We start from the raw sequence: 18,889 nt of genomic DNA on the forward strand, positions 1-18,889 counted from the left end.
TATATCAATAAACTTGGAAACTTGGATCTGTGTCCGATCCTGGACCTCTGTGCTCTGAACAAATTTCTGGTCAGGGAACGATTCAGAATGCTCACCCTCCCTACTCTTTATCCCTCTTGGATGAGAGGGACTAGCTGTGCTCACTGGACCTCAAAGAGGCATACACGCACATTCCAATACACCTAGCCTCTCGCCGGTATCTGAGATTCTGGGTGGGGGATTTCCATCTCCAGTATAATGTTCTTCCCTTCGGCCTGGCGGCCTCTCAGAGGGTTTTCACGAAATGCCTGGTTGTGGTAGCTGCAGCCCTGCGTCTCCGTGGCCTGCAGGTGTTTCCCTACCTCGACGACTGGTTGATCAAAGAGTCCTCTCGCCAGGAAGTTCTGCGAGTGACGAATCATACCATCTTGCTCCTTCAGAGTCTCGGCTTCGAGGTGAACTTCCCCAAGTCTCACCTCTGTCCCGGTCTCTAGAGTTCATCGGAGCGGTCCTGGACACGGTTCATCTCCGCTCCTTCTTGCCTTGGCCTCGGCAGGAGGCCCTTGTTCATTTATGCCAGAGGGTGGCCATCTGTCCTCAGCCCCGGATCGGCTCCTGGTGGTCCTCCTCGGTCACATGGCCTCTATGGTTCACGTGACTCCTTTTGCCAGACTTCACCTCCGTATTCCTCAGTGGACTCTTATGTCCCAATGGAACCAGGATTGGGATTCTCTCTCTCATAAGAAAATAAGAACATAAGCATTGCCCCTGCCGGGTCAGACCAGGGGTCCATCGTGTCAGGCAGTCCGCTCCCGCGGCGGCCCCCCAGGCCCATGGCCTGTAAGTACTTCTAACCTAAAACGCTCATACCCTATTCACCTAATGTCATGTAAGTAACCATTCTATCTGTACCCTGCAATCCCCTTCGCCTCCAGGAAGTCATCCAGTCCCTTTTTGAACCCCAGTATTGTACTCTGTCCTATCACCTCTCCTGGAAGCGTGTTCCAGGTATCCACCACCCGCTGAGTGAAGAACTTCCTTGCATTCGTTTTTAATCTGTCTCCTCTCAGTTTTTCTGAATGACCTCTTGTTTTTGTTGTTCCCGCTAGTCTAAACAATCTGTCCCTTTCCACCTTCTCTATGCCTTTCATGATTTTATAAGTCTCTATCATGTCCCCTCTCAATCTCCATTTTTCCAGGGTAAAGAGCCCCAGCTTGTCCAACCTTTCAGCATATGAAAGGTTCTCCATGCCCTTTATCATCCTTGTTGCTCTCCTCTAGACCCTCTCGAGTATCGCCATGTCCTTCTTAAGGTACGGCGACCAGTATTAGACACAGTACTCCAGATGTGGGCGCACCATTGCTCGATACAGTGGCAGGATAACTTCCTTCGTTCTGGTAGTGATATCTTTTTTGATAGTGCTTTCTGTTCGCTTTCTTTGAGGCCGCTGCACATTGTGTCGCCGGCTTCATTGTTTTATCCACCAGTACCCCCAGGTCTTTTTCTAGGTTGCCTTCCCCCAGTACCCTCCCTCCCATCGTATAGCTGTACATGGGATTCCCCTTCCCTATGTGCCATCTTTTTTCCCACTCACTCAGTTTGTTCAGATCGCTCTGCAGTTCTTTGCATTCCTCAACAGTTCTGACCCTGCTGGAGAGTTTTGTGTCGTCCGCGAACTTGATAACTTCGCACTTCGTCCCCGTTTCCAGATCATTAATAAATATATTGAACAGCAGCGGTCCCAGCACTGACTCCTGCAGGACTTGTGACTCCTATCCAGTCAGAGTAGTGTCCCTTTACTCCTACCCTCTGCTTCCTGTCCGCCAGCCAATTTTTGATCCATCTGTACACGTCCCCTTCCACCCCGTGGCTCCACAGTTTCTTCACTAGGCGCTCATGGGGAACCTTGTCGAAGGCTTTTTGGAAATCCAGATATACAATGTCTATGGGGTCACCTTGGTCCAATTGTTTGCTTACCCCCTCAAAGAAATGCAGTAGATTAGTTTGGCATGATCGTCCTTTACAGAAACCATGCTGGTTTGTTCCCATCAGATTATTTCTTTCTATATGCTCATTAATACCTTCCCTGATCAGTGATTCAGCCATCTCTCTGTTGGTGGATGCTCTCTTCCAATCTTTCCAGAGGTTTTCTGTTTCATGCTCCTCCTCCACAAAACGTCATCACGACGGACTCATTGGCCTATGCTTGGGGGGCTCATCTGGACGGTCTTTGCACTCAGGGTCTTTGGTCCAGTGCCGACCGCCTTTGTCACATCAATCTGCTGGAGCTTTGGGCGATTTTCCTCACCCTGAAGGCTTTTTGTCACCTGCTTTGCGACCGGGTGGTGCTGATCCGCACGGACAACCAGGTCGCCATCTATTATATCAACAAACAGGGGGGCACGGGGTCCCTGTCCCTGTGCCAAGAGGCGATGCGGCTCTGGGAATGGGCCATCCACCGCAACATGTTCCTTCATGCATTCTACATCCAGGGTCAGCACAATTGTCTGGCGGACAGGTTGAGTCGTCTTCTGCAGCCTCACGAGTGGGCCATCCATTCCGTGACTCTGCGTAAGGTGTTTGCTCGTTGGGGGACTCCTTATGTCGATCTATTCGCGTCCCCCCTCAATTACAAGATGCCCCGCTTCTGCTCCAGTGTTTACACCCCTCTCATACTCGAGGCGGATGCTTTTCTGCTGGATTGGACGGACCTGTTTCTGTATGCGTTCCCTCCATTTCCTCTGATTCTGAAGACTCGTCAGGCTCAAGTCCATGCACGCCACCATGATTCTGACAACTCCTCGGTGGCCCCAACAGCCGTGGTTCCCCTTCTGTTGCAACTCAGCTCCAGAGAGCCTCTTCTTCTGCCTGTTTTTCCTTCTCTGCTTATGCAGGGTTCACTGCTTCATCCCAACCTCCCGTCTCTGCACTTGACGGCATGATTCCTCGAGACTTAATGCCCTCGTTCCGGTTCTCCCAGTCTGTGCTGGACATCCTGGAGGCGTCTTGGAAGGAGTCCACTCGCCAATGTTACCATCAGAAGTGGACCCGCTTTTCTTCCTGGTGTGCTACTCGACAGCTGGAGCCGATCTCTGCCTCCCTATCTGCTGTCCTGGATTATCTGTTGCACTTGTCTGGCACTGGACTCAAGTCCTCTTCGGTTCGAGTCTACCTTAGTGCTATTACTGTTTTTCATCAGCCGATTGACGGGAAGCCTCTCTCTGTTCATCCTGTGGTTTCCTGCTTTATGAAAGGCCTTTTCCATGTTCATCCGCCCCTTAAACCACCTCCTGTGGTTTGGGATCTTAATATGGTCCTTGCTCGTTTAATGAAACCTCCGTTTGAACCGCTAGCGCGGGCTCACTTGAAGTATCTTACTTGGAAGGTTGTGTTTCTTATTGCTCTCACTTCTGCCCATCGGGTCAGTGAGCTTCAGGCCTTGGTAGCGGACCCACCTTTCACTGTCTTCTATCATGATAAGGTGGTTCTCTGTACCCATCCTAAATTCTTGCCTAAGGTTGTTTCTGAGCTTCACATCAACCAATCCATTGTTCTTCCTGTATTCTTCCCGAAGCCCCATTCTCACCCTGGAGAAGCGGCTCTGCATTCTCTGGATTGTAAGCGTGCGCTGGCCTTCTACTTGCAGTGTACCCCTCCTCATCGTTCTGCTCCCCAGCTGTTCCTCTCTTTCGATCCTAATCGCTTGGGTCGCTCTATTTCTAAGCGGACCATTTCTAACTGGTTGGCTGCTTGTATCTCTTTCTGTTACGCTCAGGCTGGCCTCTCCCTGCCTGTTTGAGTCACAGACCACAAGGTCCGAGCGATGGCGGTGTCTGTTGCTTTCCTCCACTCAACTCCCATTGAGGAAATCTGTAAGGCTGCCACTTGGTCCTCGGTTCACACTTACACCGCTCACTACTGTCTGGATGCTTTCTCCAGGCGTGATGGCCATTTTGGCCAGTCAGTTTTACAAAATCTATTCTCCTAAATTGCCAACTCTTCCTCCATCCCATTATAGTTAGCTTGGAGGTCACCCACATGTAGAGAATATACTGCCTGCTTGTCCTGGGATAAAGCACGGTTACTTACAGGTGTTATCCAGGGACAGCAGTCAGATATTCTCACAACCCACTCACCTCCCCGTGGTTGGCTTCTTTGCTTGCTATCTGAACTGAGGCCACGCTGAGGAGACGCATGCCCTAGACCGGCAGGAGGGGCACGCGCGCATGCGTGGGCCAGTCGCAAGCTTTAAGGTCTTCAAGCAAGTCTGCTTGTGAAAATGTCCGCTAGGGGGCTCTATCGGTGACGTCACCCACATGTAGAGAATATCTGCCTGCTGTCTCTGGATAACAAACACCTGTTATGGTAAGTAGCTGTGCTTTTTGAGTATAAGAAAAATGGATGGAAGAAATTGCATTTGAATTATTACTATTATTATGGGGGTGGAGGCGGGGGTATTTGGTTGGTATTTGTTAGGCTTAGGTGGTACTTGGCTTGAAGAAGTTGAGAAACACTGTTGTAGGGCATATCTGAGCTTCTGCCATCAGATGATGAAGATAACTGTGTGTGGCTAGGTTTAGCTTGCTGTTCATGGAGAACTCCTATAACTTGTTAGCAGCCTTACTTAGTTGGAGGGAAGGCTTCTGGTAAAGTGATGGGAAAGAGAATCAATGGTATAATTAAGCAGTTATATGGTGAATCTAACTTTCATCTTTCTGCATTTAGGTTTGGCCACCTAGATGTGGCTGTTATCCTGCTGGAGAATGGTGCTGATGTCAATGCCCAGAACAGACTTGGAGCCAGTGTACTTACAGTGGCATCGAGAGGCGGATATATCAACATGGTTAAGCTTCTGCTGGAGAGTGGTGCATTTGTGGACAATTATGACCACTTTGATGTCAACATAATGAATAATAATGGCAGCAGAGAAGGGCTGCCAGACATAACTGCACTCATAACTGCTGCTCAGCATGGTCATGAGGCAGTTGTGTGCCTGCTGCTGGAGTGGGGAGCAGATGCCAATTATAGTGTGAGTACCACTGGCTGGTGTCCTCTAATGTTGTCTGCCCTGTATGGCAGGGTGAGTGTGGCTCAGCATCTTGTGGATAGGGGTGCTGACCCAGATCGTATTAATGTACTGGACAAAACACCATTTGAAATTGCACTTGCCTTCAAGCACAGAGACATGAAAAACTACCTAGATGCCTTAACAACCGTCAGACCAAAGACAGGTAGGGGCTTTTCTCTGTGCCTTCAGTTTCTGTTTTGTGTGGGTTTGTTGTTTAGTGGTTAGACTAAAATGGTTTGGATGTAAAGGGGTAAGGCATTTTTGCTGTACATTTATCTTGGGTGTGTATGAGAAGCTTCTAAACCTTCCTTCTCTTACGTCCCTTCTGGATTCGGTATGCTAGATGTTCAATCCTTTTATGCAATCTGGGAGTTGCATAAATCCAAATACTTCTGAGCATGTGCTCCTCCTACTTTAGAGAGAGAGAGAGTTAGAGCCCCCTCAGTTTCAATTTCTACAAGCAATCTGTGCAGAAGTCTTCTGCTCTGCTTCTTTTTCACTTAAGTTCATCTTCTTTGGTGGCTTGAGTGCCATGAGACCCCTTTCCAGGGGTCCTCTGTTAGAGGAAAGGGTGCAGTCCAGTGGAACCGGCCTGCTGCTTCACAGAGAAACTTTGGCCAGCCTGCTGTGTGCCACCCTTCTCAGACTCAGGGTCCATTCCCCTGGGCGTTCCCTTGCCCTCTGTCCTTGTCAAGGGTTTAAGTGTAGGCTGTATGCACCTTCAGTAAAAGGCCCTCTGGGTTTCTGGGCATAGGTTGCGTTTCCCACCCCTGATCACATGGAGAGGTTTCATTGGTACGGAAGTTACAGTTGGAGTTCTTCCGACTGGCAGTCTGAAGATCTTCAAGTTTGGTAATTTTGGAACAGTTTCTGAGGCAGAAAATCCTTTCCTCCATTCAGCTGCAGTTTATACAGGGCTGATAGGCAGGCACTGCACAGACTGTAAGTGCACCTTTATTATTTCCTATGGGAGCTTCTGGGGTGGTCTGTGGAACATGGTAAAACTAATTTTTCAGAGTTTCTAAGGTTAGGGTTCAGGTCTCCCACCTTCTGAGCAGAATAATTGCACACATGCGTACTTATAGCTTTCTAGAGTTGTAAAATGAAAATGGAAAAAAATAATGATGCAAAATATTTTCATAAAATCCAAAATCTTATTTTTTATTAGATATCAATATTAGATCATAAGAGTACACAATTAATTTTATTAGCAAATCAATTGAGTATCTTTTGCATCAGAGAATTATTACAGAAGCCAAACGCTGGCTTTCTCCTAACAATTCTAAAATTTTTTACCAGTTACATGTCCATATATAACTTTTGGTTTAGTGACATCATCAAGTTTGACGACCAATAACATTTCTATGGGTGGTCTTAAAGTTTAGACAAAGAAACATTCCTCCATGTTTAAAAGTTATACAAAGTTTTCAGAAAATTACTTTTGATTTCTGAATTAACATTATAACATTCAAGAGAATCTATAATTATTAACATGGTGCTGAAAAATTCTCAGCCCTTCCATACTGACAAGTTCTGAGCCTTAAAGGAAAAAAAAAACTCCTAAGCTGAAAGATTCAAATTGCATGGCCTTACACAGAAAGCTTACTCTGGAGAAAAAGGGGGGGTTAAATCCCCCTCTCCTCTCCCTGAAGCGTGGGCTTCCAATGCCCCCCTTCTCCCTATTCTTGAGACTGACTCTAATCACTTCCAGATGTTGTGCTCAGGATTTTTCCTTAGTGTTTCTTCTTATAAACCATTTATATCACCACATATCACATTCATGGGCCCCAAACATTCATAATTTCATTCATATCTTGGCCATTCATACTTCATACATTTTATATCTCAGTTTGGAATATGGAGTCTAATATGCTTTTCCTAACTGGCCTAAGCACATCTGTTATCAATTAGAACCACGAGGCTAAAGGCGGGAAGCTGAACAAAGAACAGAAACTATTCACTGGCACAAGATGGTGACCTAAGACAGGACAGTTATAGTACACAAAAAAACCTAAACTGGACTCCATGTAATCATGTAATCATGATTTCCACCATGATTTAGCTCAACAGCAAAGTACACAAGAAAGCACCATTCTTTTCCTTATATTAATCTTTAGTGTGTTTTTTCTTCTGGCCTTAGCTACATTATATTTAAATGTTTTATCCACCTATTTTTCGTACACTTCTATTTGGGCGCGGTCCTTAACTAACACAGATGTTTGTCTAACTAGAATTACCCAGAATCATACGAAAAACTGGCGCTACAAAAATACTGCACTATCATGCTTCTGACATCCATTTCAATATCGTCCCATAAACAGCGCTAGCCACGAGCCACGAGCCACAACAATCCCTTCTTGGATATTACTGAATTTATGAAGTAATATTCAGAATTGAGCTCGTGGTCTTATCTGTGGCGCTGGGGTTTACTCTGGGTACGGTTCTTCTTATGGATCAGTGTGTGTCTGTGCAAGTATATTCTTTTAAATGCCAATTAGATAGCAAAAGCCAGAAAAATGTACTACCTAGGCCTGCAACGGCAGGTGCCTAGAAGATCTTACCCAAAGCTTACTTGAATTCTCTAGTGAGAATGCAAGCAAATCCCATCCCCTATTCTAGATAAAACCCATTCCAGTGTACATTTATGTAAGTTGCTGCCTAAACCATATCATACAGGAAACTTACCATTCCAATGATAGAGGTATTCATGAAACTCCAGTACTTTTAAAGTTTAAAAGTCAGAAAATTTAGAAAAAATATAGTTAAAGAAAAATAGAACCCTAGATTTCTCTAAGATAAAGAGAATCTCAGTATTACCTAATTTAATTAGTCCCTATGCTCAAAAGTGTTATGTTATAAAATCTTGGAATTAAATCAATAAAGTGTAAAATAATATACAGTGTTAAGAAAACCAAATATATGCTTAATATGGAAATGTACTCATGTGCAGATAATGCATGCACATCAGATATAAGTTTTCTTTTTCTGTGTGTGTTGCAGGAACTCATTTCTCAAATTTAAATTAAAATCATTAAAAGGACTGATGATATCAGCTGTTAAACCCAATTAAACAATATTGTGGCACTGTGTTACAGCTTAGAAGCTGCCACTGTGTATAGAAATACAGTCATATGAAATAAAATTTAAAATACAGGATACACAAAATATTTTCTGAGAACAATGCGTGAAGACAATGATAAAGAAAATACAGTTGTTAATACAATATCATAATAAGTCTATGAAATTATGCAAAAGCATAATTAAAGTTCAGAAGCCTAATTCAAATGAAGTGATTTAAAGTAACGTGGTTTAAGATAAAGTCTGTTTTTTCGTTCAAACTTTTTTATGAGTCCAGAAATGTCTTTTGCAAATAGTTTTAGCAACTTGTAAGGTCGGAGTCTCTAAATTAATTTCAGTGAAATTTAAATCATGGCTTTAAAAAGTTCATGCTGCAACGTTTTCAGAATTCAAGCTTGGCTTTTCTGTAACTATGGAACTGCTTTTTCTTTACACCCGTACTGGTACAACTGAAAGGTAAGCACAGCTCATTAGTTGAAGACAAAGGAACACTGAAATTCCCGCCGAAAATTCAGCTTCGGAATTTTTCTCTGTGTTCTCCACAGCTCTAGTGGTGGAATGTGGTACTGCTGGTCAGTGTAAATCCTGGAAGGAAAGCACATGTTCATTAACAAAAGAACAAAGAAAAAAGAAACACATGGCACGTTATCCCCTCTGCAAACAGTACTAATTCTTGTATTGCAGAGTCACAGTCTCTGTGTTGAATTGTTGAAAGGATTCAAAGAAGGTTCTTAACTGAAACACAAAACATACAGATTAAATAGACTTTTTTCAGGGTCCTGTAGTACCAAAATATGGCCACAGGAAAATTTAAACATGCAGACACATTCTCTACATGGTAAAATTAGACTTTCTTTTTCCTATCCTAAAGAGCTTACTTGTAAAAATTAAGCAAAATTTCAATTCCGATTCACCCACTTACATAAAAGTTTATTATAATTGTTCTTTTCCATTAACCAAGTTAGCAAGCCCTTTGTTTCACATTTATTTCGATTTTCAAAAAATATAGGTACTTAACCTCTACTTTTCTTACTCTTTTTATTTTAAACTTCCCAATTTAATTTTAAAATGCATTTAAATTTAATTACTCCCTAATCATACATTTCGGGCAATGCACAATTTTAAAAATACTTTATAAACCATGCAGGGGCACAAAAATTCATATTCAAAATTAATTTGAAACACTGAGATAAAACACAAAGGCAGGAATTTTTTTTTCTCATGCACTGCTTTGCTTGCTCACAAAAACAATCTTTCTTGTAAGCATGGTATCTGTTTTTTGGAATAAATCTTTTTCTTTTCCACAAAATTATCCTTTCACTGTTGAATACATTCCCAAGTCCAGCAGAATTCTTTCTTTTCTCCCATCTTCCCTATCGAACTCCTCCATAGCAGATCCCTTACAATCAGGGAATTAACGCATTTCACAAGCTTTCTTTCCACATTCCTGTACATTCGTTCTACAGACTATCTCCCTGCTTTGAAACCGCCAGACATTTAACTTTCTTTTCCTTTTCACTTCACTTTCTGATGCCTTCTGACTCTACATTTCTTTTTCTTTCAACACTCTTACAACTTTTAAAAATACGTGGCATTCACTCTTTATTCTTACTGGGATGCAAACCCACATGGTTCTAAACACTAAAAAAGTTCAGCAAAGATATCTCTATTATTCTCAACACAGCAAGAATCACTTAGCTAGCGTACAGAAGCCCCTTTTTTTTTTCTTAAATTAGATCAAAACTTTTTATCAACATATCGGCTGATCGGAACTCCAAGTTTTATCAGAGAGAGATCACATTGAATCCTGATATTCACACTACATAAGCTTTTCTTTTTTCTACTACATCGGTAGAGATCCCTGTTTGGGAGCCCTCTCCTCCAGCTACAAAAGAGCTTAATTACATTAGTTGCTATACGGATATTATGCCTCTTCTGTCTCCTGCCACTGCTTCTAATTTGGATCTGGCTGATAACCCTTGCTTGGTCTAGTCAACACGGTTGCTCTAAGAGTCCAGATTTGGGTGAGGACCCCTCCATCCTGTCGCAACCACAGTTCCTGATCAGCGCAGCGAGCCAGGCCCTCTGCGACCAATACTGTTCCCAGTGTGTTCCTTCCAACTAAGGAACCCTTCAAGCTTCTCCCTAGGCCTCAGCCTAGGGTGAATAATGTCAGATGAATGACCACAGTGTAACAGGCAAGGAAAATGCACACTCCCAGAAATGTCCAAAAATAAAGGTGTACTTTTATTTCTGACCCTTGGTCAGGCTTCCCTGGGAATATCAGCAGGTTGCAGTACTTTTTAATACATTTGTATAAGAAACAAAACATAAAGCTTTGGGCCAAGCAGGCCACACTGGCTTCACAAACAACAGCCTGGTTCTTATTTCAAAAACACAAAAATCAACCAGAATTGTGGCTGGACTTTAGTCTCTTTATATCAGCCCTATACAATTAAGCTAGTCTTGGCATTACTCTTCCACTATGAAAGAGCAGGAGAGAGGAGCAAACAAAATACTTGTATGAAAATAAAACTTTACAAAAACCAAAAAGGACACTGCTAACCTTGAAGCTCTTACACAGAATACCTGCAGAAAGGGAACTCATTCAAACTGAGCTCCTCTGTCTTACATTTCTTGCAGTATCTTATCTCTAGCTAATTAGCCTCCAGCTGAGCTGGGAGGAGAGAAAACAAAGCTAGTTTAGAATGTTAAACAGTTCAAGGCAACAGTCCATGTTTGAATTCTTCAGAGCCTAGCTCTGGGAAGCTCAAACAATTCAGCATACAAAAACAAACTTAGAGCTAGATTCACTAAACAAACCATTCGTGTACCGATCAGTTTTCGAGCCCTTTGCGACAAAATTTCCCTCCTGCACTATTCAATAAAGGCAGTAGCGATCCGATCCCGATCCTCCCATGCAAATTAGCAAAACCCCATGCAAAATAGCCAAGCGATTGATTCACTAACAATTGCTTGGCTATTTTGAGTCGGGTTTTACTACTGACAAACCTGACTGCTGCAGACCTGTCGGTAACTGAGTTATCGACAGGTCTGCAGGTTTTTTGCCTTTGCCTGTCTTTTTTATTCATTTTTTTCCAGGGCACAGATATTTTGCGTGTGTTACACACGCAAAATATCTGCCCCATTAAAAAAAATGAATAAAAAAGGCAAGCCTGTCAAAAGTACCCCCACACACAAACGTGCCCCCACCCCTGACCAGCACGGCCCTCGCCCCCTCGCGGCACGGCCCTTATGGCACCAAAAAGTTGGGAGCAGGAGGGGTGCTCAGTCCCTTCTTCTTGTAGTCCTCCCACCCTCCAGGCCCAGGTGGTCGGGCCCGGCCCACCCACCCCGGTACCTTTAAAATAGTTGGGAGTGGAGATCTAAGATGGCCACTACTGCTATCTGACTGCTGTGGGACGCCGTTGATAGTCTCCTTACCTCAAAGATTTGTCGGCTGAGAATGCCGAAAAGAAGGGGCAGAAGTGTCGGTGGAGCCTCCCGACATTCGGTAGCCTCTTTGCCTACGGTGGATGACATTTTTCAGTGCCTTCTAAGCGAGCAGGATATGTCGGGGAATCGCCCGTTGAGAGCCCCGGCAGAGAGTAGTGCCGCGGGGTCTCCCCAAAGGCTCGATGTCACGCTGAGCCCCGACGTAAGGATGCCTCCTCTTCAGCCACTAGCGCTGGGAGCTAGCTCACTGCGAGGAGAGAGCACACCCGAAGAGGAAGTGTTCTCCCCCCGAGAGGCCAGTTTGCTGGAGGGCTTGCTACAAGGAACAGCCCAGAGTGACTCTTCCCTCTGGAAAGAACCAGCGACCGGGACAATGTTGGCTGAAGAAGCTCAAGACCTCAGAGAGGTAAAACACTCGACTGAACAGTCATTAAAGACACAAGTAACTTTTATTCCTCCTGCAAGCCCTTTGAAGTCACTTTAGATTCTCTTTGGGATCTAGTCTCTAATCTAGGGAATTCCCTTAATCCGCAAATAAAACACTTGGATCAAGAGATAAAAAACCAGAAAGGAGAAATTAATTCCTTAAAGCAAGATATTGTATTGTTGAAGTCCGAAATACAAGAGGAAAACAAGGAACTTAAAACAATTAAAAGCAATCAAGATCTACTTGTTAAAGATAACCTAATTATGAAAACAAAATTGGAAGATCTTGAAAATAAGACTCGGGCAAATAACTTGCGTTTAATTAACTTTCCAAAAATTTAATCAATCTCTCTACGAGAATTGATAAAGCGCTACTTTCTGGAGATATTAACAATACCTGAGGATTCTTTACCACCTCTTACAAGGGTATATTAGTTGCCTACAAGAAATCGGGATCCTCAAAAGAAAGAAGATTAAGGAATGTCGCAGGAAGTACCCTTGGATGTTTCCACATAATTTGAACAATCAGATAGAGAACTGGCTACTCCAGCCACTCTCTTACTGACTGTAGCTTTGGCTCCAGATAGGGACTGGATCCTTAAACTCTTCTTTAAAAATAGATCAAAGGACTTCCTGGGTCTCCATATTCAAATATTTCCTGATGTCTCAAGGGAGACTCAGAAGAGAAGAAGGGAATTCCTAATGTTGAAGCCAGGCGTGACCCAGATTGGAGCTTTTTTCTTTCTTAGATATCCATGTAAATGTGTCATTAGATACCGTTCTTTTAAATATGTGTTTGTAGAACCGGCTCACTTGATTGCTTTTCTCTCTCTGAAGCGTCTTGAGTGTGGAATACCAACCGTATCTAAGTGATAATTAGCTCTGCGTCAGCACAGATTAAGTAATTTTCCTTATAAAATTATTCTTCAAATTTAAATTACTCTTTTCGTTAATCTTAGATCTAAATTGAGGACTAGTGTGTGATTAAGATAAGAAATGTTTTTTCCTTTATACTTTGATTCATTATTAGGATTGAAAGTAACCTAAATGTTATATTTTCTTGATTATACTTTCTGTACAAGTAATGCTTGATAATAATGTAAAATCTTATAAATAAATTAAAAAAATAATAAAATAAAATAGTTGGGAGCAGGAGGGGTGCCCGGTCCTTCCTGTTCCTTCAAAGCTCCCATCTTCGGGAGTAGGAGGGGTGCCCGCACCCTCCTACTCAGACACCGACGGTCTTCTCTTTGGGTGCAGGAGGAAAGTTTTCCTTCTGCTCTGGCCGGCTGCCACCCAATAACAGCCTTAGGCCCGCCCAGCACATCATCTGATGCACAGGGAGAGGCCTAAAGCCCTGATTAGCTGAGGCGCCTTGGGCTCCTCCCTTTGGAGGGGCCTGGGGCACCTCAGCCAATCAGGGACTTCCTTGGGAGGAGTCTAGGGAAGTCCCTGATTGGCCACGGTAGTGAATCTAGGCCTTAGTCCCAAAACTTTACGAGTGATCTGTTCTGGTCTAAATTTCTCAACCTATTCTCCTCCGCTCCTAAACCTGCAGACTCAGAAGCTAATTAGCAAAACTGGGTTGCTCTCTCTGAGTCCACCTACTACTCCCTCGCTCCTCTCTCCACTAAATCCATCTCTTACCCCCGCAAGGCCCCTTGGTACCTCCCACATCACAGAGAACTAAAGCAGAAATGTTGAGCCTTGGAGCGCATATGGAAAAAATCTAAATCCCCCATAGATAGACAGTCCTGGAGAGTCAATATTAAGTTGTACAATACAGCGCTAAAAAAAGCAAGGAAGAACTTCTATGGTGACAAAATCTCCAGATCCAACAACCAGAGTAGTACTCTATTCAATATCTAGCGCTCCTTAACCTCCAAAAAAGACCCTACCTCACTCCCCTCCTCTCCCTCAGCCGATGCTCCGGCAAAATTCTTCAACGAAAAGGTCTCTACCTTGAGATGCTCCTTCCCTCCTTCAGTCTCCTACAACGCCCTGGTACTCACCGACTTCAATTCTACCCAAACGGTCTCCAACACTATCCCAGTCGACAGATCCTGGACTACCTTTGAGCTTGTATCTGAATCCCTGGTTTCCAAACTCTGCCTCAAATTGAAATCCTGCAACTGTTCCTTGGACCCATTCCCCTCCTACCTATATGAGAAAATTCCCGCACAGGCCATCTCTTCTATTACCAAACTTATAAACTCCGCCCTACACTCGGGCCTTTTTTCCCCAGAAATGGGTCATATTGTCTTGACCCCACTACTGAAAAAATCTGACCTAGACCCTTCCACACCATCCAGCTATCGCCCAATAGCAAATATCCCTCTCCTAACCAAGATGCTAGAGCCCATCATATCTACCCAACTCTCATCATACTTAGAGAGATTCTCTATTCTCCTTCCTTACCAATATGGCTTTCGTCCCAACTTCAGCACCGAATCCCTATTGACCTCCTTGATCTCAAAGGTTCAACAACTTCATTCTCTAAATAAGTTTGCCGTCCTCCTACAATTCGACCTTTCTGCCGCTTTCGATGTTGTCCATCATGACATTCTCGTTTACCAAATCTCTGAGATTGGCATCAACTCCACAGTCCTAGACTGGTTCTCAAAATTCCTACCCTCTCGTTCTTACGCTGTCAACATGAATGGCACCTCATCCTCCCCTGGAAACCGATATGTGGAGTCCCGCAAGGCTCACCTCTATCTCCCATCCTTTTTAACATTTATATGTCTTCCCTAAAACTCCTCCATCTATCCCCCCTTGAAACAATTTACACTTATGCCGACGACATCCTCGTCCTCCTCGAGACTGACTCGAACCTCACCAACCTTTCCGAGAACGTAGCCTCCTGCATAATGAACCTCCAATCCTGGGCCCGCACTGTTCAAATGAAACTGAACGAGTCCAAAACAAGACTCCTTTGGCTCGGTCCAAAACTAGACCAACTACCCTCCTCCATCTCACTATCCTCTGGCTCCACTCTGCAGCTTGAGTTCTCAAGCAATGTTCTGGGCATCATTATTGATTCTACATTGTCCTTCAACGACCACCTCAATTCCTTGGTAAAAAAATGCTTTTTCAGCCTTCACATGCTGAGGAAAGTCAGATCCTGCTTTCATCAAAATCACTTTACCGTACTTGTCCAATCCATCATACTTTCCAGATTGGACTATTGCAACTCTATCTACTTAAGCCTAACTAAGAAAAACCTCCATAGACTCCAGCGGATACAGAATGCTGCGGCCAAGCTCATCTTCGTAAAAAATAAATTTGACCACGTCTCTCCGCTTCTGTCCAAGCTTCACTGGCTTCCGATAATCGCCAGGGTCCACTTTAAATGTGCCTGCCTAGCTTTCAAAATCCTACACGGCATCCTCCCTCCCTGTATCCCTCTTTCTTGGAACTCCTCTAACCCTAATACCACCAGATCCACCCACAAATATAAACTATCCTTCCCCTCATTAAGAGGCATTTCCCATACAGGAAAACTAGGGACCTCCCTCCCCTTCAGAATCACCGAACTCTGGAACAACCTTTCCTCCCCTCTTCGGAACTTGAGCTCTCTCCAACTTTTCCGCAAACATCTGAAGACCTGGCTATTCTCAAAAATCTGATACCTATTCCATCTCTGGCATTCTAAGCCCTCTAAAAACCCTTCATACTTGGACCTCTAACCTTTCATTGTTAGTTCCTTTCTATCCCATCTCCTGTAAACCGTGCAGAGCTCTACGAATGTGGAGATGATGCGGTATACAAACCTAAGGTTTAGTTTAGTTTAGTTTAGGGTTATTCCATGTCAAGTGATCAAGGGCTCCCAGCATGACCATCACGGATTTTGATAAAACTTTATGCACAAAGTCCCACATGTATCAAACGAACTTTGGTAAAGTTTTAGTTTCGCCTGTGGAATATTCGTGGAGATATAGCCATTTGTTTGACCCCATACTGCAATGACATACAGTACGACAGTGACATTCTGACAACTTTGAGACACAATATCTCACGAGCTATGTTTCCAAAAAAACTGAAACTTAGCTACCCTGCACAACTTTTGGAGCTCTATTCAGTGCTACCAATAATAATTTTTGTCGAGCACTGAGTGAATGGCTAAATTACAGTAAACTTGGCCGAAAAAATTAGTGCTCCAAAAAAGTCAAAGTTTGACATTACTTAGCTCCCACAATAATTGAGTAATAAATGCGAAATTTGGCGCATAATGTCTCAGTACAACGTTGTTTTCAAAAGTACAATTTCAACCTCCAAGCTCTTTCCATTAGTTTACAAATTAAGTATAAAGTTGCTAATTTGTGTAAAAAGGCCAAAAATAGGGTATTTTCAGCCTGCTTTTACAGAAAAATACCTTTCAGAAACTTTTTCAAATCAGTCTCATTAGAAAGAGCATATTTCAAACCCCCTAGAAAAGTGGGCTTCATTTTTCAACGCAGGTTAACAATGCCCAAAAAAGGGGGACAAAGTTGGGAGATGTCACCATGGCAACGGCCTACGTTTCAACTTACAATTATGTCACTTTTCACACTGTTTTTCCCTGTTTATTTTTACTCAAGCTTTGGGTACAATTATAATGTTCTTAATTAATGATTATTCCTAACTAGAAATCGAGGTGATAATTTTGTTGCATGCAGATCACAAATTACAACTTGTTTTCTTTTTCAGATCCACATTATTATTAATTCAGTTTAAAATGGATGCCAACGAATCGACTAATAATAATCCTTTTCTGCCAGACTGTGCCATTGGGCAAAAATTGTTGTCAAAGTGTCATGACGGCACATTTTATTCTAAAAAATGTGGGCTCATTTTTTTACATAATTTGTCAACCGATGAAAAATTGCTTATCACTCGGCGCTCTGAAGTTGAACTGATGGATAAAGACCAAATCTGCCTCCACCACAAAGCAAAGTATCTCGACAAATACGAATTAAAGCAAACATCGTGTTGTAATCCATTTGAAAAGAAAAATCACATTGTTCAAAGTGGATTGTTAAAAGTCGATCTTGCCATGTCTAATGATTTTAGAAAAGTGGCAAAAATAAATATCAAGCCAGGTCAGAAACTTTGCAGTAGGTGCAAAGCCCAATACGTTTCAATGAGTGAAGCTACTGCAGCATCTTCATCATCAGACGATTTTGATATCAGTATCTCCGATGCAGTTGATCAAAGCTTGACTGCTTTAGGAACCTCTTCATTGAAAATTCGAAGGATAGCTAGTAGAGATAAAGCCGGCTATGTGATACGAAAAATTGAACGTGTGCAGAATGTGATAGCCAAGAAGATTACATCTGCTGCTGGAGTTTCAGCTGAAGAAGTTGGGCCATCTCGTCAGTCTGTAGAATGCAAGTTATGTGAAGATTACACTGACCTCATTGAAGAAATGAAAACGAAAATTGCAATATCCAGCAGGTCAATGAAAGTTTAATTATTGACGATGGCCCCAAAAAGTTGGTCAATAAAGGAAACAGCAATGAAGTTTGGCGTTTCAGAGCGCATGGTCAGAACAGCCCAAAAAGTAAAGAAAGAGAAAGGCATTTGTTCTATACCTGATGCAAAAATTGGCAAGTCCCTTCCAAAAGAAATTGCAAATAGAGTTCAAGATTTTTACGAAGACGATGAATTCAGCAGAATATGTCCTGGCAAAAAAGATTGCATTTCAGTCCGCCTCAATGGTTTAAAAGTACAAAAGCAAAAGCGGCTGCTGTTGTATAATTTAAAAGAGCTGTATGTGGCGTACTGGAACAAATACGGAACTGAAATTGGTTTTTCCAAATTCTGTGAGCTCAGGCCAAAGTGGTGTGTAACCGTTGGTGCATCAGGTGCATACTCCGTGTGTGTCTGCACGATACATCAAAATGTAAAGCTCATACTACAAGGCGCCAATGTCAAAGAGAACTACAAAGTTCTTATGGAAAAAACTGTGTGCGACCTAAATGTCAAGGACTGTATGCTACAACGATGTCAAAACTGCCCTGGTGAAGAAGCACTAACAGCATACCTGGAAGAAATATTCAAGGATTTAGATCCAGAAGAATCAATAGAATTTAAGCAATGGGTTCATGCTGACCGTGAAACATTAGAAACAAACGTACTAACCATGGACAACTTTATTGAAAGACTTGCAAGCAAGATTTGGAAGTTGACAAGCCACCATTTCATTTCAAAACATCAAAGTGAATATTTGAAGATGTTGAAGACAGGCTTAAAAGAAACGGAAATGATCGTTTTGATGGATTTCGCTGAAAATTACTCATTTGTTGTACAGGATGCCGCCCAAGGCTTTCACTGGGAAAAATTCACAAGCTACGGTACATCCTTTTGTTGCATATTACCTCAATGAAGTGGGCACATTGCAAGTTGTAAACTGTTGCATTATTTCTGATCATATGCAACATGATACGATATCTGTTCACGTGTTTATTCAAAAGTTGATCGAATTTTTGGTAACTCAAACAAACATTACCAAAATATACTACTTCAGTGACGGCTCAGCTGCACAATATAAAAACTACAAGAACTTTGTGAATTTGTGCAATCACAGAAATGATTTCAACATTGAGGCTGAATGGAATTTTTTTGGAACTAGCCACGGAAAATCACCCTGCGATGGAGTTGGTGGAACAACTAAATGACTGGCTGCCCGGGCTAGCCTCCAAAGACCATCAACGGATCAAATATTGACGCCAAAGGATCTATTTAACTTTTGTGACCAAAATATACACGGAGTTAAATACATTTATGTTCCAAAAGAAGAAATTGAAGAAAGCAAAAAGTTTCAAGAAGAAAGATGGCATGAAAGCAGCACAGTAGCCGGTACCAGAGAGCACCACCAATTTGTACCAGTCGACTCAAAC

General features: G+C 42.9%; 1 protein-coding gene across 3 annotated transcripts in view; it reads left to right on the forward strand.

The window, feature by feature from the left end:
* The window catches only part of ANKS6 (ankyrin repeat and sterile alpha motif domain containing 6), a 277,710-nt gene that overhangs the window by 44,291 nt on the left and 214,530 nt on the right, over positions 1–18,889 (forward strand). For all 3 annotated transcript variants that reach the window (XM_033929683.1, XM_033929681.1, XM_033929682.1), the window contains exon 2: positions 4,706–5,211. In XM_033929683.1, coding sequence (XP_033785574.1) covers positions 4,821–5,211 — 391 coding nt within the window. In that variant the 5' untranslated portion in view covers positions 4,706–4,820. The remainder of the gene's footprint in view (positions 1–4,705; positions 5,212–18,889) is intronic.

The sequence above is a fragment of the Geotrypetes seraphini genome, chromosome 2 (assembly GCF_902459505.1).
Source record: "Geotrypetes seraphini chromosome 2, aGeoSer1.1, whole genome shotgun sequence".
Classification (NCBI taxonomy): Eukaryota; Metazoa; Chordata; class Amphibia; order Gymnophiona; family Dermophiidae; genus Geotrypetes; species Geotrypetes seraphini.